General features: G+C 32.0%; 5 protein-coding genes across 8 annotated transcripts in view; 3 read left to right on the top strand and 2 right to left on the bottom strand.

The window, feature by feature from the left end:
* Positions 1 to 18,036, bottom strand: part of Mitf (transcription factor Mitf) — a 99,277-nt gene extending 81,241 nt beyond the window's left edge. Inside the window, exons 1-2 of the mRNA XM_083087625.1 lie at positions 17,919 to 18,036; positions 17,199 to 17,297 (exon numbers count right to left, since the gene is read on the bottom strand). Coding sequence (XP_082943751.1) covers positions 17,199 to 17,297; positions 17,919 to 17,941 — 122 coding nt within the window. The 5' untranslated portion in view covers positions 17,942 to 18,036. The remainder of the gene's footprint in view (positions 1 to 17,198; positions 17,298 to 17,918) is intronic.
* Daw (activin beta chain dawdle) lies at positions 1,173 to 13,325 on the top strand. Of its 2 annotated transcripts, XM_083086255.1 has the most exons (5): positions 1,174 to 2,103; positions 2,182 to 2,425; positions 7,179 to 7,439; positions 8,498 to 8,880; positions 10,978 to 13,325. In XM_083086255.1, exons 1-5 carry the CDS (start codon positions 2,017 to 2,019, stop codon positions 11,137 to 11,139), a joined length of 1,137 nt encoding a protein of 378 aa, XP_082942381.1. In that variant the 5' UTR covers positions 1,174 to 2,016; the 3' UTR covers positions 11,140 to 13,325. The 2 variants fall into 2 exon arrangements, with proteins under 2 accessions (XP_082942380.1, XP_082942381.1); XM_083086254.1 differs by having other exon boundaries at positions 1,173 to 2,425.
* A 79-nt stretch (positions 18,037 to 18,115) lies between the features above and the next one.
* Fibp (acidic fibroblast growth factor intracellular-binding protein) lies at positions 18,116 to 20,034 on the top strand. 2 transcript variants are annotated; one of them, XM_083087640.1, is made up of 6 exons: positions 18,116 to 18,428; positions 18,524 to 18,725; positions 18,827 to 19,054; positions 19,159 to 19,386; positions 19,490 to 19,744; positions 19,819 to 20,034. In XM_083087640.1, the coding sequence occupies exons 1-6, from the start codon at positions 18,344 to 18,346 to the stop codon at positions 19,916 to 19,918; spliced, it is 1,098 nt and encodes a 365-aa protein (XP_082943766.1). In that variant the 5' UTR covers positions 18,116 to 18,343; the 3' UTR covers positions 19,919 to 20,034. The 2 variants fall into 2 exon arrangements, with proteins under 2 accessions (XP_082943766.1, XP_082943767.1); XM_083087641.1 differs by having other exon boundaries at positions 18,118 to 18,428; positions 19,840 to 20,034.
* A 237-nt stretch (positions 20,035 to 20,271) lies between these two features.
* Positions 20,272 to 23,005, bottom strand: Pdhb (Pyruvate dehydrogenase E1 beta subunit). Its single transcript, XM_083087643.1, has 5 exons — positions 22,722 to 23,005; positions 22,388 to 22,450; positions 21,924 to 22,130; positions 21,216 to 21,846; positions 20,272 to 20,969 (listed from the first exon to the last, which is right to left on the bottom strand). Exons 1-5 carry the CDS (start codon positions 22,728 to 22,730, stop codon positions 20,818 to 20,820), a joined length of 1,062 nt encoding a protein of 353 aa, XP_082943769.1. The 5' UTR covers positions 22,731 to 23,005; the 3' UTR covers positions 20,272 to 20,817.
* An 807-nt stretch (positions 23,006 to 23,812) lies between these two features.
* Positions 23,813 to 25,065, top strand: part of LOC145964646 (putative fatty acyl-CoA reductase CG5065) — a 47,349-nt gene continuing 46,096 nt past the window's right edge. For both annotated transcript variants that reach the window (XR_014436532.1, XM_083087638.1), the window contains exons 1-2: positions 23,813 to 23,922; positions 24,944 to 25,063. The gene's annotated coding sequence lies outside the window, so the exon portion shown is untranslated. The remainder of the gene's footprint in view (positions 23,923 to 24,943; positions 25,064 to 25,065) is intronic.

Here is a 25,065-nt window from a genome sequence, read left to right as displayed (position 1 = left end):
ATTAACAAAACGATTATGAGGAAAAAAAACAGTATTCAAATGTCGAAATATGACGCGTAAGGAAGACTGCATTCATCATAATTATTTATGACGGACAGTAAGAAATATTGAGGCACTTATATTAATATAATGTTTTTTCTGCGAATGCTATTTTTCTTATACAAACTGTTATCGCATAATTTATTAAAGGCACGAAATTGAAATGCAAACGTATTTCACGCTGTGATGTTTCCCAGTAAAGTCTCGCTATCGAAAGAGATTGCGACTTGCTGTGCTCAATAAATAAATAATCTTGGCGCCTCAAAAAGCATTCGTCGCATTTGCGATGTTTTAAGTACGCTATGTCCTAAACAAAAAGATAAATATTCGACGTTTTTGGGTCAACGAGATGGGTCATCTTTCACGAGAGACGAGGTGAGCGCATCGATGAACCACGAATTGCAGGCCTCAGTTCAAAAAAACGCTGACACTAATCTGCGATGTAGCGTGTGTCAGTCTTTTTGTGGTAAACATTCCTGCCTTACAAGCGCACTCAAATGAATGTAATCAAGCGATATGAATTCGTCATTTTATTACCATTCGAATTTAAATTCTAAGGGAGAAATAATTATAATCTCAGAAATTATTGTTATTAAGTTCTGATAACTTTACAGTGACAAATTATAAAATTAAAATTGGAAATCAATAATAAAGACATTTAAAAAAATATAATATTCAAATTAATTTGAAAACTATTATAATTGTAAATTATAATAGTTTCCAAATTAATTTGAATATTAAATATTAATTTTATTTTAAATTTATAAATATTAAAAAAAGATTAATTTTATCTGTCACAAAAATAAGATACAAATTAATGTATATATGCAATTTTGAAGATATGTGCTTTGCATCTTCATATAAATAATTTACGAAAGAAGCTTAAAACATTTCATCACTGGTATACACTTTTTATCTCGCTTCGTAATTTAGAACTACATTGATTTCATCGAGAGAAAAAATCTTTAATGGTTTATTAAGATGCCAATCAACGAGCGAGACACCTTCCATTAGAGCAACCATCGATAAACTCCAACCTACTAAGACTCGAGATTTCAGGAATCGCCAATGAACCACCCATCTCATCGGCAGCATGTTCGCGGCGCGTGCTTGCGCTGATATCAGCATTGCTCTCGCCCTCATCCAATCCGTATTGGTCCCGGCGACTACGGAGCAAAGTTCATGTAGCCTCTGCAGAGTCAACTACATCACCGGATCATCGTAACGATTCACCTCCAGTCGCCGTGAACGCGTCGTTGAATACGTCGGTCAACTCGGAGGAAAATCGTTCTCGTGAATCGATCAACGATACGCTCGGATGTCGACCTTTTCCTACGTTCGTATAAAAGTCGCTGCCGACTCTGTAGGTTGATATTGGAATGCAAAAATATAATAGTGCTTGAAGAAATAAGAAGAATGAAGCTATAATCGGCAATACAGTTCCAGAATCGCAATCTCGCGAGATATTATCGCTGATTGTAGTGACCCATCTAACCTGCTGCAATTTTGTAAATAAGATTGATATATTATTACGCAATTGTGTGGCAGTATTGGAATTTCCAGAAGAAAGAAGATTTGTAAAAAATCAGTTCAAAGTTCGACATAATAGATGTTAAAAGTTACATATTATGTGTTATACATATTATATTGGTGTGAAATATCCATGTATCAAAGCCAAATCATCCGATCATCCGATGGAAGATTCTAATAATTTTTAGATTTATAAAAATCGCCGATAAAATATTCGGCAAAGATATCTTCTCGATGAAATCAATACTATACAGAATACAATACTATACAGAAGCCACTGAATGTCACTGAATATATATTGCCGATTAAATTCGGCATCCAACAAGTTTAGTGTCGACGAAATAGTGTCATTGGAACATTATCGAAACATTAAAAATCGGTTAAAGAGGGAGACGAATTAAAGAAGAATCAATTTGGATCAATCACTGTCTGAATTGCCGTAGAAAGATGCATCTACTCAAACAGTTTGTTATTATTCTTCTAGCAGGCGGCATTATGGCCGACTGGTCAAAGATGACCAATCCACTGATGAAAGTATGGTATACGTTCCTTCCTCATTCATCGTCGGAATCATTGGTTAGTAAGGAAAATGAGTGCGTTGATTGTGCGCAGAATAAGGTCAGCATGATCGATCCCGACCTGTTCTTGACCGAGCTGAGAGTGGAGTATGTGAAGCAGCAGATCCTGAAGAAGCTGCGGCTGTCGAAACCGCCCGAGGTCTCGATGCCGCTGTCGACCTTGCCGAAACCTTTGATAAACGGCAATGTACTTGAACTTCGACCCGGGGCGCCGCCCGACGAAAAAACGGAACACTTTTACGGGAAAACTGACCAGATCATCGTATTTCCGAACGAAGGTACGATTTTGACAAGTCGAAATAGACAATGTATTTAATTCGTGATTATATCTCTTTTAATCTTGGAATTGGTACACAAAAAAATTATTTAACGAAACAATTATATATATATTCTCCTGCTGCTCGAAAGAAAGATTTTGGAAAAGAGTATGTAGTGTAGATCTACTTTATTGCAATAAAATCAGTTTAAGCGATTATAAGATATATTTGACAAAATGTAAAAATTATCTTGATAAATCTTTTATATTTTAATAATTTTACAAAAAAACTATTGAAGAGATTTATAGAAGAGAATTTATTATACTTTCTCCCGTCTAATAGGAATCGTAATATTACTTAAATATTACTTAAATATAAATTTGTGAAAGATTTTAGAAATATTGTTTGTTTGCATAGTTATATGCAGATTGTTGCGAAAATATTCGGCAGAATACGTAGATTGCTAATGAACAGTTATTCAAGCTCGATTTGTAAATAGAAAAAAATGAAGGATGAATAATACGTGAGAAAATACACATCAATCGCGAATATTGAGCGCGCGTCATTCTCATAGTACAGTCCTAGTATTCGAACGCGAAATAAAATGAATATTGAGCGTATGCACTTTTTCGAGGGAGTATAGATGAAGTGAATCTGAAAATGAACTATTGTATTAGAAATACATCCGAGTATTTATCGATACAATGAGAAAATGTATAATAAATTACAATAATGTGTATCCACAAGTAATGCACTATTAAATTATTAAATAAACTTGCGTACATAATTTTTCCTTTATATAATTTTTTTAAAATAATAATTTTAAGATATAAAAAAATTATTATGATTAATTGCTTATATTAGCAAATATTATTGAAAAATTATTTAAAATTTAAAAGTTTTGAATTTTAATCTCTTTACACGACTTCTAAGTTACTGCGAGACTGAATATTACATTTTCTGCGTAATCATCCAACATTTAATTTTACATTCGCGTATATCCAGCATATTCACACGCGATGCTGACGCGATGCACGATGTCTTGCATCGAAAGCTCACCTCACCGAAAAGCTTGTTTCTTTCTCTTTACAGCTGGCTGGCCGTTCCTCTCGACAACCCCTTCTTGGCCAGCCAGACGAGAAACACCGGCGAGGATATGAATATTGCGTAATTGCACGGCTCTCTCGAAATAAACGAGAACCGGTAACAATGACAGCGTTTCTCTCTCACGGTACTTCTAGAGGTACCACCGACGACCGACTGAGACCATGAATTTCAAATTTTCCGCGGCGATGCAAATACGGAAACCGCGCGAACGACGCACGTATAAATCCCAGTGGCGCGGCGAAAATTTATCTCGAATTACGTTGCGAAATCACGGTTCCGACGTTTTAATCGCCCGTGTGAATCATTTTTGACAGGCTCGGCGAATTTCTTAAAGTCACAAGGAAACCTTTCTCTTGATAACTCGTCCTGCTCGCGGAGCTATGTTATTTCAGGAATTTTCTCGATCGTATAAGAGAACAGAATAACGAAAAATCGAGTAGATAATCAACGCAGCTTTTCGCCTTTTTACCACGTTTTTACCACGCGACGGTTAAAAATATCAAACGATAAAGGCAAGTACATATATACATCACGCAAAAGTTTTTATATTTCAAGTCAGCTGCTTTCATTTTGACATTTTACCCATGTCATGCAATTTTATTCCCAACGAATGCATAATTTACGAACACGTAATTTCTTGCCACGGAATGCAAGAATACGATAATATAATGAATAATATAATGGTTCATTGGCTGCACGAATATGTTAAATATTAGTGCCTCGAATTTTTTTTTCACACTTTTTACGCGATATTTCTCGTGCACGCGATTGTGACTCTAACAAAATCGACTCTATGATACAATTTAGATTTTTCAAATAAAAATCAATAGTTTTTTTTTTATTATTCTGAAACACAAACATATCTCTTATCTTCTATTATATTATGCCTATAATTCTCTATTTTCTCTTTTTTGTATATTTGTATCTAGCAGAAAAAAAATAAGGAAGCAAAATTTCATCATAAATTTTTAAAGTTTCAGTCTCATATGTCTCTGACTGTAGTTTGTTATATTAATCGAATACGCTCGAAAGAAAATCTACATTTCTTTGTGGTTTTATGATCACATTTCGATTTTGTGTATTTTCTTTCTTAACCATTCATTTTAATTTTTCAGACATTACGCTGTCGATTTCTCTGTTCTTTAAATAATTTAATCAAATTTAGAAATTAAAAATTCTTTTAATTTAAAATTTTTAAATTAATTTGCGACTTCGCTATTCACAATTTGTAAACGAATGTTTCCTAAATTTATTCGCAATAATACTAGATTTAAAAAAAATGTATAATTGTGTTTCTCGACACTCGCGATATAGATATGTTAACTGTAGCCCGCAGTCACTGGCGCCCAATGACACGACATTACATATATGTCATATCTTCCTTTCTGATATAAAAATTACACAAACTGTTCCGATATAGTCCAATTCGTTTTTTATCTAATTCCAACACGAATCTAACGCGGGTGCACCACATACACGCACATATGTATGTAAGTCGTAATATTGGCGCGGAACATTTGGCCTCGTTAACCCGCAGCGATTTCGGCGCGAAAGCTGCAGATTACGATGGTCGAGGTCAACGAACCGGAAGTGTTCATCGCGCTGTCGAATTCGCGACATCAGAAAGTAGTTCACGCTCGAGTATATCCTGATATGTCGCAATCCGTTCCACGAATATCTCGATCCGGAAATCGCATGTGTAAATGTAAAACTTATAAGCTTCGAAAATAAGCGAAGGAAAACCAATATAAGAGCAAATTTTTAACGTTTCACGAAATCAACGAGATTTCATATATGGTATGATAATTTGCGAATGAGTTAATTTACTGGAATTAATGTCGTGCCAATTAATAAAGTCGATAACATAAATAAAGCGTAATAGAATAATAAAGAGAATATTTTATCATGCTGTGCTTAATTGAACATTTATTAACAATCATTATGTTATCAATAATTTATACTGTCAGTAATTTATATTGTCGGTAATTTGCATTATATGATTGTCAGTTGTACTTTCTTCAGTTTGAGAAAGTTGTCTACATTCCGATCAACATCTTATATCTCCGTATAAAATTTGTTATGCTATTTCTATAAATTATTTGTTTTTAATAATTTGATAAATTTTGTATTTTTACAAAAAAAGCTCTAGGATTTCCGGGGATGTTCGAATGTGTTTACGAAATGTGTCAATATTATTCTCTTCTCGATGGATGCAATAAACATGTGTGTATCAAGTGGATGAAAAAAATGCGTGATATACATCAAAAAAAATATGGTGCACATGCAGATATATTGCTACTGATATTCGGCACATGTTATGTGAAACGATACGGATTCACTCTAATGCCTGACGTTGTATAATCCATGGCTATAAATCATACGAAATTGGCTATCAATCGGTTACGACGTTGATCGGCCAAGAATCCGCTCGGAAATAATTTCGACGCGCTTGATAGCGCGTTATATCGCGGGATCGCTACTGAAATCGACATCGATCAAAAATCATAAAATCACGTCAATTTTATTTTTATTATCGGAGATCAATGATTTTAATTTAATTTAAAAATTGTCCGAAAGAGCAATCGTTATAGTATTAAGAATTTTAAAAAGTAACTTAGAAGTATTAATTTGAAATACTTATTAATTTCAACAGATTTTCTATTATAATAAATTACAAAATTCATCTTCTATGTATATCATAAAAAAACAAATAACTTAATAATCACAAATCAATAAATATAAATATAAATAGCCAAGAATAATTAAATATCTTGTTTCTCTCCGTATAACTCAATAATGGAATTTTTTTCTTGCATGTGGATGATCCAATTACCGATATTCTGTTTAACTTCACACTCACTTATCGCACATGGTCGTTCAGAAATATCCTTTGCCACACTTTGATCTGGCTTTATCGAGAGCCTTTTAAAGCGCACTTTTCCAGATAATTGTGGTTCCATTTGAGGCTTACTTCGAGTATCATCATCAATTGCAGACCGATCGCGCAAAGTCAAAGGCATACTCTCAAAAGTCTCAAATAACCGAGTCTTTAATGTCGTTCGTTGGCATACTAAATTAATTTGTAATAGGATAGCTCGCAAATACGCGTTCATAAAGAAGATGCAACCGGATAGCTATCTGATACTCTCAGATCAAATAAAGAATATTAAAATTATCGATAAGATAAAAAGAAGATAATGCATATTCATTGTTTCTTTTTTTTGAAAGACAATTCTTCCTCAATTTTCTATTTTTACGCGAAGAAAAATGTATCTTTGAATTTTTCAAAATAAGATATTTTTGAATTAACAAATAAGATTTAGAAATTTAAGATTAAGGATTTTCTGTTTCCTTTTTTCCATTTATTTTTTATTTTTTAATTATTTACCAAATTATGTTTTTATACATCAAATATCTTAAGTTCATTTACAAATATTTCTGAAATTTTATAATGAAACGTTTTCATATATATCATGTTTAAAATAAATCATTTTTCATGTATATAAGAACCTCAAAGTGTCAAGGATCAAAGAATTTGGTAAGGAAAGTCAATTCAAATCATCTACGATCGGATTTTCTTTTCTGCCTTTTGCGTGAAATCTCGCAGTCAAGTGAGTTACATTCTCTCAAGAAAACGATCGAAATCCGATGATTTCGTGTATTACAGGTGTAGCCGATTCGATGAAATACCGTCAGAGCTGGAATCACATAACGGACTTCAACTCGGCGGCCTGTTTCACGTTTTACCTGCCGAACGAGATGTTATATGTCGACGTGACTTCAGCGGAACTCTGGTTCTATAAGGAACAGGTCGAGAACGATGATGAACTCAACCAGACTTTCGTTCTATCCGAACTCGATCATTGGGATCTTGGCGGCAGCTTCGAAAAGAACATCATCTTGGCAATATTCGAAACCGACATCAAAGGTGAATAAATGTAAAATGAATAGAGTTTTATCCCCTCTCCCCCATCCCTTTTCATTCATCCATCAGTCACGAATTTATGCTATACAGAAATCTTTCATTGCGAGAAATTTCGTTATCCTATAGCACTGCAAACACTTGCGAACCAGACTTCCGTTACACATCATAATTTTGTTTCTTATCGAATGACAAAAAAATAATTTTCTTATATCGCGAAACGATTTATAATATTTATTGTTGTGAGATGCGATTATTGAATATTTAAAGTAAAATTTCATAAAGATTTATTATCGAAAATTTATACGATAAAATATGATCATCACATTTAAAAATCATGGGGAGTGAATAATGGATACATAAGCACAAATAAATATGCATATGAGAAAAGGAATTTATGACTAAATTATGACTAAAAGAATTTATTTAATAATTAATGTTGGTTCCTATCATTTGCTGAAGATTGCTAAAGTTGTTATTTAGTCCCAGTATTAAGGACTTTAGACCGAAGAAACAATAAGCCGAGAAAAGCATTACACAAAGCATTTCTATAATGATATTGCCTCTCGTATCGTATTATAAGTAAATTATCACAATGTAAATATGATTTATTACCTTATAATGTCTAAGTGAATTAAAGAGATAGAAGTTTCATTATTCTTTTGTATAACTGACATCATTTACTTTGTATTAGGCTTTCATCTTGATTAACACTTTATGAATTTTACTAGTATTTTATTAATATTTTTTCAGTAAAATTCAAGTCTTTATTAGAAAAATATTATTTAATAATCTTGACAAAAAATTGCATATATTATATAATTAATATATAATATAAAATTGCAATAATTTTCTAAGATAATTCAACAAATAAAAAGTAGAAAAAGTAAAAACTTATTGCAAAAATTAAGCAGCTTGATTTTTTATAAACAAAAATTTATCTTCCAATTGGAATAATTTAATTAATTTAGAATAGGATGTATTTTACAAAATTTTAGATTTTCCAACGAATTTCCCTGTATTCATCATGCAACATGTATATCACTATCGATCTTTTTTTCTAGAGGGTTGGGTAAAAACAGACGTAAAATTCATAGTAAAAAAATGGATAAGTCGACTCCGATTGAAGCATGCCATTCAGATAGCTTGCACTACTTGCTCGACCGACCACGATGTTGCGCCGGTATCCATCGAACAGACTCTGAAGCCGTTCTTGGTGATTCATACAGAGCCGTTACCGCAGAGGAATAGGCCCAAAAGAAATTCGGATTGCCTGCCCAACATGAAGGATTGCTGCCGAGAAGATCTTTATATTAATTTTCGAGATATCGGCTGGAGCGACTGGATCCTTCATCCGAGCGGATATCATGCATATTTTTGTCGAGGATCTTGCTCCACAGCAACATCCTTAACTAATAGCGGTTCATCTTATAACAACGTTATCATGGTGAGCGCTCTCTTTTTATATTTTTGACCATTGATCAAAGATTCAATTAATGTTTAATCGCGCAGATCTAATTTGAGAAAATTTAAAAGTAAATTAAATGAATAGATAGAGAAAGATAATTTAATTGATGGAAATATTTTTCTCTTTCAAGCAGTATTAATGACACTGATGACATTAATATGTTAAAAACTGCTAGATTTAATTAATGTAATGATATTCTGATTTGTGTTCAAAATTTAAATTTTTAATATAAGTGTTTAAAATTCAATATTTGAAATTTGAAGAGATGAGACTATCTATGTATTTGCTATATAAAAATTGTCTAAATACCGTTCTGAATTTTATTTCTGTCATTTTTTTAACATTACAATATATTTTTCAATATCGTTCAGTTTAATATGAAAGTTTATTTTATTCTAAAAATTTATTTTATTCTTGTCTCATATTAATACTCTTCACACAATTATAAGGACTTTCGAATAGTAATTAGATAATTCTTATGTGATTATGTTATTGCATATTTCGTCCTATCCACATTGTTAAATTTGCACATGTTGCTTAAAAGGAACAAGGAAGAAAAGGAGAAAAATTCCATCTATGTTTAAATATAATATGGCAATCTCTTATCTCGCTCATGTCAGATGTACAGAGCGCAGATGCGTAACAACCGATTATCGCGTTGCGAAAGAAAATGTGTCGTCAGTGTGAGATTTATATTCGTTCTTTCTTTGCGAAAAGAAGTGGCGTGAAGAAAACGCTGACGACGCGTCTCTCGCTATTTCGAAAATTGCATGTCTCTTCGCTTGTTCCTCCGTGGTTTCACCAATAGTATCGCGTTACATAAAGCATATTGCCAATAGTAAATATCGTTGATACGTCAAAGATGTATTAATTTGTCGATAACAGTCTCGGAATTGAAAAACATTCCAGATTAAGAGATTTATTTTATTCGATTCTAGAAAATTATTAACGTCTTCTAAACTCTCTTGAGCAGAATTTTATCTACAAATTTGGTTTCCATATATGATAAAGTAATACTTGAATAAAAATTTTATCGAAAACGTTCTTTCTTTAATATGAAAATTTGTTATTAACAGAAAGGAAAATTTCGCGTGTAACCTTTTTATAATTCCAGTCTTATAAAAAATATTCACACCAAGCAAAATAATTCTTTTCTATCTCTTACGACCAATTTATGCTTTACTTAACGTAAAAAAATATAATCGTGCTGCATAACCGCGTCCTTTATTACCCGCATTAATTGTTAATAAAAGTCGGGAGGAGGCACTCTTGTTATACTCGCGGCACATAACGTGGGTAATATAGTTTGCAACTCGTAACGATAATGGGGCGTTAAGACTCCATTATCACGCAACGTAAAACCCATTAACTTACGTCTATGCTTTCTGCCATATACGAAGCGTGACGCGAGAAATATCGTTTGCATACGCGAAATGGAGATGATTTTCTTATGTTTAGTAGCCCGCGGGTGACTGAAAAGAACGGCATTCGCTCTCTACTGCTTCTCTCACATCTGTTTTCCCTCTCGCTATTTCTCACAAAACATCTCACTATTAAAACACCGAGCACTGCCACTCGTGCAAAAATGATTAAAATCTATTCCAAAATTTATTTCAATTTTAATAGTTAAACTTTTAGTAATGAATTTAAAGTTATCTTCTGACATAAGAGAAATATTGATTATCTAAATTATTGCAAAAATTAAATAAAATTTATAATTATAATTTTAAGCAACTGTTAAAAAATTCTCTTAAAAAAGTAGATGTATATGTATTTTGATTACATTCATATATCTTTTTCTAATTTCCTAACGAAATTATATTATTCTGTAAATATCATATTTAAAAAATCGAAAATGAATAATAAAGAAAGTTTCGAATCTTTTCATCATATTTCTATAAAATATTCCAAAAATTTCTCTCATATTCTTTATTCAAATTTTAAGTATATTTCTATTTAGTTTTTAAAAAAGCATTTGGAAATCGCATATCAATGATAAACTCATTTTACCGACTCAAATCGCAATTATCCTCACAAATTATTAAGCACGAAAATACGCGTTACTTCTTCTTACAGAAGTTGTTGACCAAGGATGGAAGTCAGCAGAGGAGCAAAATAGTGCCTTGCTGTTCGCCGACGCAGCTCGCCCCGCTTCAGCTGCTCTACATCGACACGAACAACACGATCACGCAGAAAACATTACCGAACATGTCGGTGGAGGCTTGCGGTTGCATGTGACGCCGTATTGTCCCGAAGACGAACAGGCTGACGGACTAGACTCTCGGTAACGAGAAAACGAAGGACGAGACGATTGACCTCACGCCATCTCGTACCAAGAGATTCTCGCTTACGCTTAATCACCGTGAGTCTAAACTTTCCTCGGATTGTTTGCAAAATCCGTCCGTCTCATTTCGAAGAGATCGGACGTGCGAAAATCCACGGAAGCGATGGTGGTCACGTTGAGATACTACGGCGGCAGAAATAAGAGCACGCTGTCGTCACGCGAGCTTTATATCTTAAATTATAACTAGATAAAATTATCGTCGATCTATGACTTTTCTACAATTGAAGTTTTCTATTTTATTCGCCAACTTAATTTGTATTGTTTCGTAGAGAATATTGATATAATTTATCCATCCGTAAGTTATACGTACAAAATAATGCATAATTTTTACATAGTGCGAATCACATAAAAATGCGCGATATCATCCATTTTTAATTTTAGTAAAATCATTGAACAATTCGAGTGACAAATAGTGATAAACGGACATAACAGCTGTATACGTTCGATAATATAACGCAATAGGACAAAATATGAGGTTACGTAATGCAACAATACATCCTTACGTGAAATCTCATCCTTAGGTTGATTGCCCGAACCGCGAAATCGACTCGAACGAGCGCTCGCGGTGCCATGGGAAATTAAGGCGTAAATTAAGGTGAACCGAACCGTAGAGAGAGCTCGTTACGTATTTTAGCGTAGATACTGACACCCCTGCGTATGCCGTACGTCTGCAAAGCCAATAGCGAGAGACCCTTCGGGCAATTTCAACAACGAACTTTACCCCGTCGCGTCTGACTACGTAAGGCCGTTTCTACTGTTTCCATTGCAAATCTCTGTCGAAAACTTTCTGGCGAATATAAAGAGCGATTACATCCTGACAAATTGCTTTTCATATAATGCGATATATGTTCTAATTTAATTGTTTGTAGAGAAAAGAAGAGAACGATTGTTTAGGGAAATATTTTCAGCTCAGTTTCTCATGTCTCTCTCTGATTGACGAACAACATATAACATACATACATACATTTTATCTTCGGTTTCAAATTATCGTTTCAAAATTAACATTTCGAAAAATAATATTAGTAAGTAATATTAGCTTATTGTTGGCAATATAATAATGTTATAAATAATATTATCTTACTGTTGACAATATCTGAAGAATGGATTAAGCCTGAATAAATTATGTGTCTAAATGAATGTAAAATGAAATAGTAAATGAATCAAATATTTTCAGTCATTATGATATCAAAAGTCTATAAGAAATATACCTTTTGCATATCAATTTCTATCCTTTTAAAATTTTAAAACTATATAATAAAATAATTTAAAATGTACTTTTTGAAAATTTTGAATCGATAATTTTGAGCCGACGTTACAACAAATAACGCATAGAAACCGTACAGTATTTTTTCGTGAGAAATTATTCAGCGCAATCCGAAACAGTTATATCAAGGCCAATTTGATTAATATTTAATTTAGCCACATCGTGACACGTGTATTCGTAGAATTTATTTATTACTAGGACATTTAACGTCGTCGCCTTGTTGTCGGCGATTGACTCACGGACACGATGGTAGCAAGCAATAAAATGCAATAAAATGCAATAGCGATTATTTTAGAAATAAATATACGGCATAATATTGATAAATACTCGTAATATTACTACAGACCATAAGCGCCAACTGTAGTTGACACGCCAAGATAAACGACGAGAGGCTTGTCGGAGGCTTCCGGAGTAATAAAAGGCGGCCTGATATTATCGATGTATTCGTCCCTTCTTTGTAAAATCTTATGACTTGCATATGAAACGCGAGAGTACATTCGCAGGAAATAAATTGATTCTTTTTACGATATCGTTCAAATAAATAAAGAGGTGGACTTTTTTCCAATCCTCACGAATTTCCGATTCACTTTAATTAATCTTAATTTAATTAAAAGTTATGTCGTTACTAAATATTTTACTACAATTTTTATTTTTCTCTCTTATATTACTTACGTGTGACAAACTTTTTCACTAGATATGTTTATTATAAGCAAATAAATATGTAAATAATGCATTTTTCATCGGATTTGTATAATATATATTTTAATCAAGCGTGATTTAATATTATGATATGCGAAATAAAAAAAATTATTAATATATGAATTGTATATATTCTCTGTGCGTAATATTTTTATGATATATATGCATATATACGTCAACCGAGATCTGTTGAGCGTCGAAATAAGTCGCGTTCAAACTCACGTCACACATTTTTCAGCCACGCCCGAAAGCCCGACTCGGGGAGAATTCATCGGAGGCGGATGAGGGTAAAAACTGTGGACGAACTTCCGCACGGTTTCGAGAGTGGATTAGCGAGTTCCTTTCAAAAAATACATTTCGCATTTCCTCCCTCCTTCTTTCCCCTAGCGTAACGCTCGATAAACCTTTCCCGAGTAAATCCATCTCGCCCGGTTTCTCCCTCGGCGCCATGTAAATATATCATTCGTGTTTTGCTGTACGGTGCCACGTCTCTGCAAATGAATTTCCTGGAGCGCTTCCTTCCTCCGTCCGGGAGACAGACACAGAAATGGTGGCGAGAAGGAGGAGGAGAAGGAAGAGAATGAGGAAACGAAAGTGGAAGAGAGAGAAAGAGGCAAGTGAAGAGAGAATGGCAAAGTGGAAGAGGATGACTACGCGAAGAGAGGCGGGATAGGAAGTGGAAAAGAAAACAAGTACCAGGCAGAGAGCGAGAGACAATGGGTGGCACTGTACCGCAGGATCGAAACCGAGTATGTCCTTTAGAGACATTAAATGCAACAGGGAAGTAATAGTTACCGCGACTCTATACGAAACAAGTGTATGTCTTTGGTGACAGCAACGAGATAGTGTAATCTTTATTTACACGAATCTCCCTGGTTTTCGCTTTGCTTTCGTATCGAATATTCGTTATTCATTAAAGACAGAAGATTTTAATTTTTATAATTTCAAACGGAAATCATAATATCACTGTAACAAGTAAGATATTTTTCTCTTCTGTTTACTTCCATATAAATATATAGCATATAAAACAAATTGCAAAATGCAATGTCTCAATAATACATATCTTAATGTAATATATATAAAATGTAATCTCTTATTTTTTTAGAAAATTTAAAAGAAATATTTTAAGATATTTAATATGTATTAACCGAAATAAATTGATATTAAAACAAATTAAATGATATATTTATATCTTTAAGATTTCAAACGGAAATCATAATATCACTGCAATAAGAAAAATATTTTTCTCTTCTGTTTACTTCCAATATAAAAATATAGCATAAAATAAATTAAATGCAATGTCTCAATAATACATATCTTAATGTAATATATATATATATATATAATATAATCTTATTTTTTTAGAAAATTTAAGAGAAATATTTTAGGATATTTTTTTAATATATATTAACCGAAATATAGATACTGACATTAAAACAAATTAAATGATATATTTCGTCAATTTATATACACTTATAATTAATGCATAAGGGCAATAATGACTAATGGAATTATAAAAATTAAAGAGACGGAAATGATATCTAATAGAAGTCGACGTTATGTAATACAGAAAAACCAAATTTCACAAAAGCACGGAATACGAATGACTTGTTTTAAATTTTTATTAATGTGTATGCGCATATTTTCTAAAAAATATTATTTAACATATCTTATCTTTTTTTGCTAAATGTATAGTTGTAGATGGCAGAAAAATTATGCAAACATTATGTATAGTTGTAGATGGCACAAAAATTATGCAAACATTAATTGAACAATTTAAAATGCAAATATAATATTTAGTAAAATAATAAATATATACATATATAATTTTCTCTTATCATAAACACATACGTGTTTGATTGAAAAAACAAGAAAACTAAAAAAAAAGTTTTCAACCAACAATTTTATAAAAATAAAAAAAAAATATATATGTGTGCTAAAATTTTTATTCAATACATATATATCTTGAGTATATCGAGCAGGTTATTATACTTTGATATGTTTTTTACACATATAAAAAATGTAAATTACTTTATACAAATTTCTTATAAAATATCTTTAACCTTAATATAAATTAATGTAGATAACATATTACACGTGTAAAGAAAAAATTTTGTTTAATTAGTAAAATTAATTAGTAAAATAATTCATAAAATTCCATATTTTATTCCTGTTTATAATTATTATTCATTATAAGATAAAGCAATTAATATAATTCTGTTGTGTGACTGTAAATTAAATAATAATACAATTACATATATTATAATATAAAAATTATTCTCTAAATATAAATATTTCCTCATTAAAATTTTTTAATATTATTGTTGGCGTTGCTTTAAAAAATATATACGAGTTATATTGTTGGCGTTGCTTTAAAAAATATATACGAGTTATAATATTGTTATAATATAACATTATTACAGAGATGCAGAAAAACTTCAAAATTAATAGAACATCAGCATTTCAAAGAGGAGTTGATAATATCTTAAAAATTACATGATAATATTTTTTTTATCTTTCAGAACGACGTCGTTTATTCTAGCTCGAAGAAGACGAAGAAAAAGTTTTATATTTGCATCGTTATATTTTTTACCTCAATATAGATAGTTGACAAGAATCGTATTCATCATTCTGCTCTATATGACCCGATCGATATACTCGGTCAAGACGAATCCGGCGTCCAGCCAGGTTTTGTTACGGTACTACAATATTTATTCGCTCGCGTTGGCAGTCGTAGCCGGTTAACGCGCATTTCCCGCACGATAACGAGTTTAACGTTACGTGACGTCGCCCCGCCGCGAATTAATTGCGTCCGCGCGAGCGCGAGTGCGAGTGCAGTGGTAATTTCGATCGCTGCCGCTGCTACTGCACTTCGCCTGTCAATCAATCGTGCGGAATTGCGGCCGGTGAACGGATCCATGTGTACATGCATGCATGTGTGCGCGCCCGCTACGCTACCGTCTGTATTATTTTGCTTCAAAGTCCGGCGATTACTTTAATTAAACATTTGCTGATGAAAAAATGAAAATAATGTACCGCTGATAAAACACTGACATGTGACAGGGCTACATCGCCATGTAACATCGTGTGACCTTTTTACTCGACAGCTGTATCTTAAAGTCGAGTATCGAGTATCAACTTTAATTTGTGGCTAATAATGCCACAAGAAAACGGTCTTAACAAGTGCAAGTTAAAAATAGGAACTACGTTACAAAACGTGTGTGTATTCTAAATTTAAAGAAAGTACACAGTCATTTTTAATTTGCATAGTAGAATTGATGTGCGTTTTTGAAATTTTATTAAAAATTTTTAAAGTTTCCAAAGTTGTGTGCAAAGTATTTAAATAATTAGAAAAATGCTATAGTTAAATTTTGCCATAGTTATCTTTTGAAACATATTAAATAAAAAATAGAATTTTATATAAGCGATGGAAAACTTTTCGAAATAACGAATAAAATTTTATAATGACGCACACAAGTAGATAAATAATGATAATTAATTTCTAATCATATTTTTATTTTAAGAACTTTTATTAAAAGTTTATTTATTAAAATATTTAAACAATAAATATTTAAATTATGATAACAATATCCGATTAAAATCATCCAATTAAAATCTAAAATGTAATACTTTTACATTTAATATAATGATATTAACGATAAACGAGAAAAAAATATTGTATAGTACCGTAACACAATAAAAATGATCGTTGAGTTTAATTGATTTCTCATTTAAATTTGTATTTTACATTATTACTTCGAAATTAATTCGAAAATTGAAAATTAATATACACTTTCACCATTGACGAAACTAACGAAACTATTTTAATTATTTTATTGATACTGATTTTAATTATCTCATCAGAATTATATCAAAATTTAATTTTCTTGCTCGATTTTTAAAATGAATATTTCAATTTCTCAACGAAGCATTTTCTCTCATTTAACAATTATTGCAATAAATTTAAAAATATTATTTTACTGTACTCACCATAATTTCGTAGAGGAAATCATCTCCGCTAACAACGTATACTCTGACGCCATTTTCTTATCTCGTCCCGCAAATTCGCACCTCGGTATTAGCGGCAATCTATATATCATAAAAAGATACTACATTATTAAATATTCATCATAAAGATAACATTTCCAAAAATATTCATCGAAAGAAAAAGAATATGAGTTCCTGCATTTTTTGTATTATTTTATTATTTATTAAATTTATCGCCTTTATATGTTATACACATATGTATATGTGTCATATATGTATATATAACGTCTCTATATATCACGAAGATACTATATTATTAAATATTCATCATGAAGATAATATTTCCAAAAATATTTAAGAATATTTCGAAAGATACAGAATATGGGTCCCTGCATTTTTGTATTATTTTATTATAAATTTGTCGCCTATATATATGTTATACACACACATATATATACGTCATATATGTATATAGCGTCTAACCGCCTCTTCCTTATGTATATTCTATGATAAATTTATTAATACATATGATATTTTGTAATGTGATATAATCTAATAATATATAAAACATTAATATAGAGGAAAGTTACACAAGTTACACAATTATACAAGAAAATAAGCATATATTGCGCGGTTGTTGAATTCGTCGGTGGAGAATCGATATTTCAATTGCTCAATATATACACTAAATACGATCTCGCTTATTAATATCCATTTAATTACCTTCTGATATAACAGAGCTTCATTATTTTCGTCTAATCTCCAGATTTCGACGCCGATTCGCACCGATTCGCACAGATATAATTAGACGTAGATTCGGAGACGCGCACCATTTTTTCCACTTCACTAGTTTCACTGTTACTAGTTCAAACGCGGCACTACGTGAGTCAAACGAGCGTGTGACGTCACGCACTGCGCGAATCAAGTGCGCAGTCTCGATTCAACATGGCGGCCAACGTCGAATTACGTCAAACATGGCCGATAACTTTTTCGGTTCCGATGAGATTACGTAATTTTTATGCGCGGATAGTGATTTTATACAGATAAATTTTTCTCGGGTAAAAAGTGTCGATGTCAACATGACTTTTGCCGTGATTTCGCATCTGTGATTAGCTCGCGTAAAATGACAGTATAAATTTAACCTCAACATGTTGTCAGAAGTGGATGTGTTTATTAGCAATTATACTCTCGTCGATCCTGAAATCTATCAGCTTTGGGTCGATGGGCATTCTTGTGAGTGATAGAAATATAATCTAACCTCTTTCAATTGTATTTACTTGTCTGTGCGTAAATTAGATTTATTAATCTATTATGATGGGTTATTTTAGCCAGTGACGCAGTTAATATCTTGCATCAACGAGGAATATGTCAACAGACTAACGCACCGCTCGAGCTGGTCGCATCTGACATACTCGATCATTATCGCACCTATGCTTTACTTGAGAAATTACTTCACACTCCTACGAAACTTGCCAGCGAACAGCTGGCCTTTCAAATAGAACCTCAAACTAGTCAAATGCTTATAGAAATGTAAGAATCGAAGTATCATGTGATCCATTGATTACACATTTGACAAAATTGGATCCATTGTTAGTTCTTTGTGAGATACTGACATAATATATTTATTCCAGGTATTACGAATTTGACGATGTTGTTATACGTGAATTATTGGGAAAAAAAATAACGTCCAAAAGTAGGAAAGATATGGAGGAAGTGGCAGAGAAAACAAGTATCACATTGAAGAGTTGTCGACGACAGTATGATAATGTGAAAAGAGTGTTTAAAATTGTTGAGGATTTACCAGGTTCTCTCGCAGCCAATATCAAACAACATTTCTTACTTTCGGATGACCTTGCTAAGTATGCAATGATCTTTATTGCAAATTTATTGTAGTATAATTGCGAATAATTGAATTATAATATGCAAATCATAATATAATTAGTTGTTTTTAATTATTATACAGACGATATGCTGCAATAGTATTTATAGCGTGTCTGCGATTTGAAATGAATAAAAGAAAACTGCAATTTTTAACATTTCCCGATTTATATCACTGTGCTAACAGTATGATGGCATCATGGACGTATCGTTGTGTTGGATCTGAATACTTTGATACTGATTTAGATAGAGAATTTCTACAAGAATTATCGGAATGCAGAGTTCTTTTAGAAAACGATAAACATCATAAACAGTATGTTAAATTTGATAAAAATCAAGCAATTTATCGAGATAAAGATTTATCTATTATAAAAGATATATCACAACACTAACAACAAAGCGTTGGTTTGTTTCAGTTTAGTATGCTTTAAGCTCAAGCCGATGCTTCTCGATCGATCTTATCAAGAATTGGACATGAATTTTCGTTCGTATTCGAGAGCAATGCTCGGAATTGGATGCAACTTGCACAGATCACGAGAGTTGAGATTTTTCTTTTTGGAACTAGTGGAGAGATGTATCGAACCTTGGCGACAAGTTAATTGGACGCATTCCGATCTACGAAATTTCTTGGCTGTTTATACACAGTGCGCTCTTGATATGGATGTACTTAGGTAAGAATTATAAAAGTTAATCGTGATGCCTGCTTAACAATGCGTGCGAAATTAAGATTATGAATTTGAAAAAGTATGATTCAATTTTTATCTAGAGAAGGAGAACTGAGAGATGCGTTTGAACGTTACATGACAGTAGTGACATGCTGCTTATTACGTATGTATCATACATGAATACAAAAACTATGTATATATATTTAAAAGGTATGGAGATTATAAAAATAGAATTTCTAAATTGTTTATTTTAATTTATTAATTTTCTGTAATAAATAAATAAATGTAGCATCTTATATGTTGCATGATATTTTGCAATAAGATATACGTCGACAATTGCAATAATTGCACTATAAACATTTTCTTATAAGTTATTGAAATATTCAAATATGTAATGTGAAACTCTACAAAGTGAAAAAGGCAGCTTATATATGTGTATGTGTGTATATGGCAGTAGATTAATATTGCGCGCATAAATATTAAATAATTAAGATAATTTACTTAAACATGTGACTTCCAATTAAATAAAATGAGACTTTTCAATTGAATGCATTCTCAAACATATTTTTACATACAATTCAGTATATTAATAAAATATTGCTAACTAAAATATATATTTACACATAAAATCGCAATTGATATATCACACATTCTATTCATTAATGACATATGCAGAAAATATATATAATACATATCTTCCGCATTAGTTTAAAGAAGTACATTTGTTTGAATTTTATTTATACATTGCAATAAATGTACAAATGTACCCTTTTCTTCGAAAACGTACTTTCTTGTAGGAATTTCATGAATAAAACTTATAAGGAAATGTTTTTAAAATATTCTATCTGGTGGTGATAGAGTATTATGTATTATCTTTACAGAATGGAGATATTTTTGTACTTATTTACTTCTTTTCTTAATTTATTTCCCCCTTTTTCTTTTATATAATTACTCTATTGATCAATGATTGGACAAAAGATAGAATATGCCAGATAGAAAGATAACAAATTGTGGGAAAAGTACGATGCGTTAGGAAAATCGTAAAAATATATCACCTAAGTATTCATATACCGTTGCGATTACTGTGTGACTCCTAGTACTTTGTTAACAGCGTCCACTATATTTTTAATTTGTGGCAAAGCCGCGATTTCCAGTGATTTCGTATATGGCATAGGTGTGTCAACTCCCGTGATACGAATTACAGGTGCGTCGAGATGATAGAAAGCTTCACCTGAAACAGAATAAGTTTGAGCGAATAAAAAAGATATCATTATCAAGAACATTGAATAAATTAAAATGAATTGACTAGAATTAATTTCTGAAGTCGAACATCTTCGAATTCATTCATAATCAAATATAAATAATCAACTATTTTTAATGCTTTGTTTAGCTCTAATTTTTAACTGTCATTTTTATTTCATACAATTGACATTCTCAATACAAATAAAATACTTTGCAATAATAGAACGAAACTTACTTTCGGCAATTCTTGCGCTAATTTCTGCACCGATACCACATTGCGGCCAACCTTGTTCGACAGTCAACAAGTGTCTCGTCTTCACCACAGATTGTATGATAGTATCTATGTCCAACGGCCTGAGAGAACGAAGATTTATCACCTCGGCTTCGATTCCTTTCCCGGCAAGTTCATTGGCCGCTTCAAGGGATTCCTCGACAGTCTTGGAATGTGCCACCAATGTCACATGGTTGCCCACCCGTTCCACTTTAGCCTTACCAATGGGTAAAACAAAATCCTTAGATAAAGCTTCATCGGACATGGGATACTGTACACCGTACAGTATCTCATTCTCCAGAACTACCACTGGATCTGGATCTCGAATAGCTGCTTTTAGTAGACCTTTAGCATCTTCGCTATTATAAGGCGATACTACCTTCAGACCAGGGCAATGACTGTACCAAGCACCAAAACATTGTGAATGTTGCGCCGCAACGCCCGCGGCAGCACCATTGGGACCACGAAACACTATTGGTACATTGACTCTCCCCGCAGACATATAAAACGTCTTAGCAGCAGAGTTGATAATATGATCGATTGCTTGCATCGAGAAATTAAATGTCATGAATTCGCAGACTGGTCGCAGACCGGCCTGAAAAATATTATATATGCAATTGGATATAACAATAAGAAAAGATGTAATATCAATGTAATAAGTTATAAACGCACCATAGCAGCTCCAACAGCAATGCCAGCGAAACCAGCTTCTGTAATTGGCGTATCAATAACACGCTTGTCTCCATACTTCTTCCAAAGACCCCGAGAAACTTTGTATGCACCATCGTATAGAGCGACTTCTTCACCAAGGATAAACACCCTCTCGTCCTTCTCCATCTCCTCATCCAGGGCTGAGTTCAAAGCGTCTCGCACAGTCATCTAGGATATTCACGAGAATTTCTCTGAGAGGATACTCAGTCACAGTTAAATGACCTTTCATGTCCTTCAAATTTTCACTTTAATAGATGATCATAAATAAGAGAAATCATCGAATCGAGAAGGATGAAGAGAAGTAGAGGAAATTGTCGATCAACTCGAAAATATTGGTGAAACCTGACCTTATCGTGTCTTCACAATAAATTTTGAGAACTGAGATTTTAGGTTAGATTTTCAAGTATTAACTAACAGTGGAGTACCTGCTGTACTGCTGCCCATTTCGATGTGGAGAAAGAGCGGCGGACAACGGTCCTTACAACAGTCTGAAAACAAAACAATCATCATTTATTTAAAAAAGTCAGAATCTTGCATTCCTTCTTTTTTTTTTTCATATAAATCACAACGTATTGTGATTGTAACTCACAGTAATTCTGTTTCTACTCGCACAGTTATTCACTATATTTTATCTTTATGCAATTTACTCAATTATTTATAAACAGCAAGTCATAGATAGAAAAAAACTGCAAAGAACGTGGAAGAGGGTACAGATTGCGACAGCTGGTTCTTCGTGGATCTTCAATGCAAAACTCTTACCGTGAGCATATTATAGGCCGTTGAAGAGTGCGGATGTGATTTTTCAGAAGGATTTTTCTCGGGGACGATCCCTCCTTTTTGGAGAACGACTCGCGTTCAGGAATCCTCGTCCTGCACCAAAGCTGCACTAATAGACTCAAGGACGCGAACTCTTTAGCACTGTTATGAAACTTGCGTGATCTGTCCGAAACGGCGGCGCGTTTCGATTGGCATTCGAAACTAAAAGAAGTATTAATACGAGCTAAGCAGTTGCTGATAAAGCGATTAAAATCATTAACCGACCACGTGCTTATTCGCGTGACAGGTACGCGTTTTTTAAAATTCTCAACTCATTATATATGCTAATAAATGTTTATACTGTAAAACGATTATGTAATGTATGGATAGACTCGAATGATTTAAATTAGTTGCTATAGATCTTTATGCAAATGCACTTTTTTATAATTATCTTTTTTATATTATCACCATTATCTTTTTCTTGGCACTTTGAATTATATATATATATATATATATATATATATATATATATATATATATATATATATATATATGACAGTTTTCATTTTAAATTCGCATAATACACGTGCCATAACATATAAAAAAATATAAATACTTAATAAAACCACTTACTTACATATACTTTGAAAAAAAGAAAAAAGTAAATGTAGATACAGTATCAAAAATAAACAGGTCTTAAATTTCATATACAATTACTCTGTGTAAAAGAATTTATATTCTTCACTTGTATGTGAATTCTTTATTAATTTTTCTTTAAATAAGACAAATGCAATATTCGCACTTATAGAAAATAGATTTCGCTAGATTATTAGTTATTGTTTTACTCTCTTTTTTTGTACTGTAACAAAGTTATTTATATTTCTTAATTTTCTTTTATTTCTTTAAGTAAGGGTATAGTAAAAAAACTATTCTTTTCTGTATTATATAAAAACAAAATAAAATGTTGAGAAGTTTTCTGTATATTGTTACCAATCGAGAAATGATGTTATCGACGCGAAATAAGTTTCTGAATTATCGATAACAGTGATTTACAGTATCTCGTTTTTGCAGTTGGTAACAGTTCTTCATCGGTGCAGTTGGTAGTAGTGTTTTCATTTGAATGGCATGTCATAAGAATTCAACAAGAAAGAGGCGATGTTGAATTACTTCAAGAAAAAATACATCAAACATTGTAGATTTATTGGTAATTATATCCAAAATAATTATTAATAATCTTCTCTAAACCACATAAATTACAGTAATGACAATACATAGGGCATTTTTCAGCAAGCGACACAGAGGACACGGTGTAACACAGTAAACCTCATTTCATCCTTGTTTACATTCGTCAACTAACAAGGATGAAATGATACACTGTATCCTCTGCGTCGAAAAACGCCCATAGTAAATTAGAAAATGTAATGATACAATTTGAAAACCAAGCAATTTCGAAAATAAAATAAGAATATAGAATAAACTATTTCGTATGATATTTTATTTTCAAGAACATTTCAAGCTTAAGAATTAAAAAATTGATAACATTTACTTTTTTAAACTTAAGTGATGTTTAATGATCTTGCGTGTATATACATTGAATTAAAACGAATCTCGACTGTAGAATGTATTAATATTCTAAAGTATTGTAGAATGTATTAATATCTTAAATTATTTTCAATTATTTTAATAAATGGAATGTTGTACTGTTTTATATTTATGTATTAATAATTGCTGTCGAATTCGACAATATATATAATAAAGATTATTAGAGATTATTCAAGCTTCCAAGAAAATAATATGTTGTGGATTTTTCAAATTTTAAAAACAATTTTTTCCAAAACAAAGTCTCATATGAAAACATTTTCGACTTAATTTTCAGCATAAAGAATCAATCTTTATACACTTCTCAATTCATTTTGTATATTCTTCTCATATCAAATTTAACTTTTTCTCAAAACAAATTATTATGTACTTATATATTATCATATATTATCAAATATTATTATATATTCACATGCAAAATACCTCAAAGGAATTATTGATCAAAATCACAAACATTGAATTTTAAATTTTGTTGCCCATACTCGTCTTTATTTCCATATTTTTTCAAATATAAACAAATTAACTTTCTGAAATATTTCGGAAAAAAGTATTTTTGAAGGAAATATTAATCTTTATTTTACACTGACATTTTACTTCAATAATAGTAATCTTATCGAATTATTTAGGCCATTTCTGCAACATCGGGATGCTGAATGTTGGATGACGCATGCACAATGAGATGTTTCGAGAAGAAAAGCGAGATGAAATTGGACGAGCACACGATGGACATCGCGACGAATACGAAGGT

Source organism: Camponotus vicinus, unplaced genomic scaffold (genome assembly GCF_025532165.1).
Source record: "Camponotus vicinus isolate PSW18456_S1 unplaced genomic scaffold, iyCamVici1.0 SCAF_13, whole genome shotgun sequence".
Classification (NCBI taxonomy): domain Eukaryota; kingdom Metazoa; phylum Arthropoda; class Insecta; order Hymenoptera; family Formicidae; genus Camponotus; species Camponotus vicinus.
Note: the sequence above shows the minus strand (reverse complement) of the source record. Positions and strands in the feature narration are given on the sequence as shown.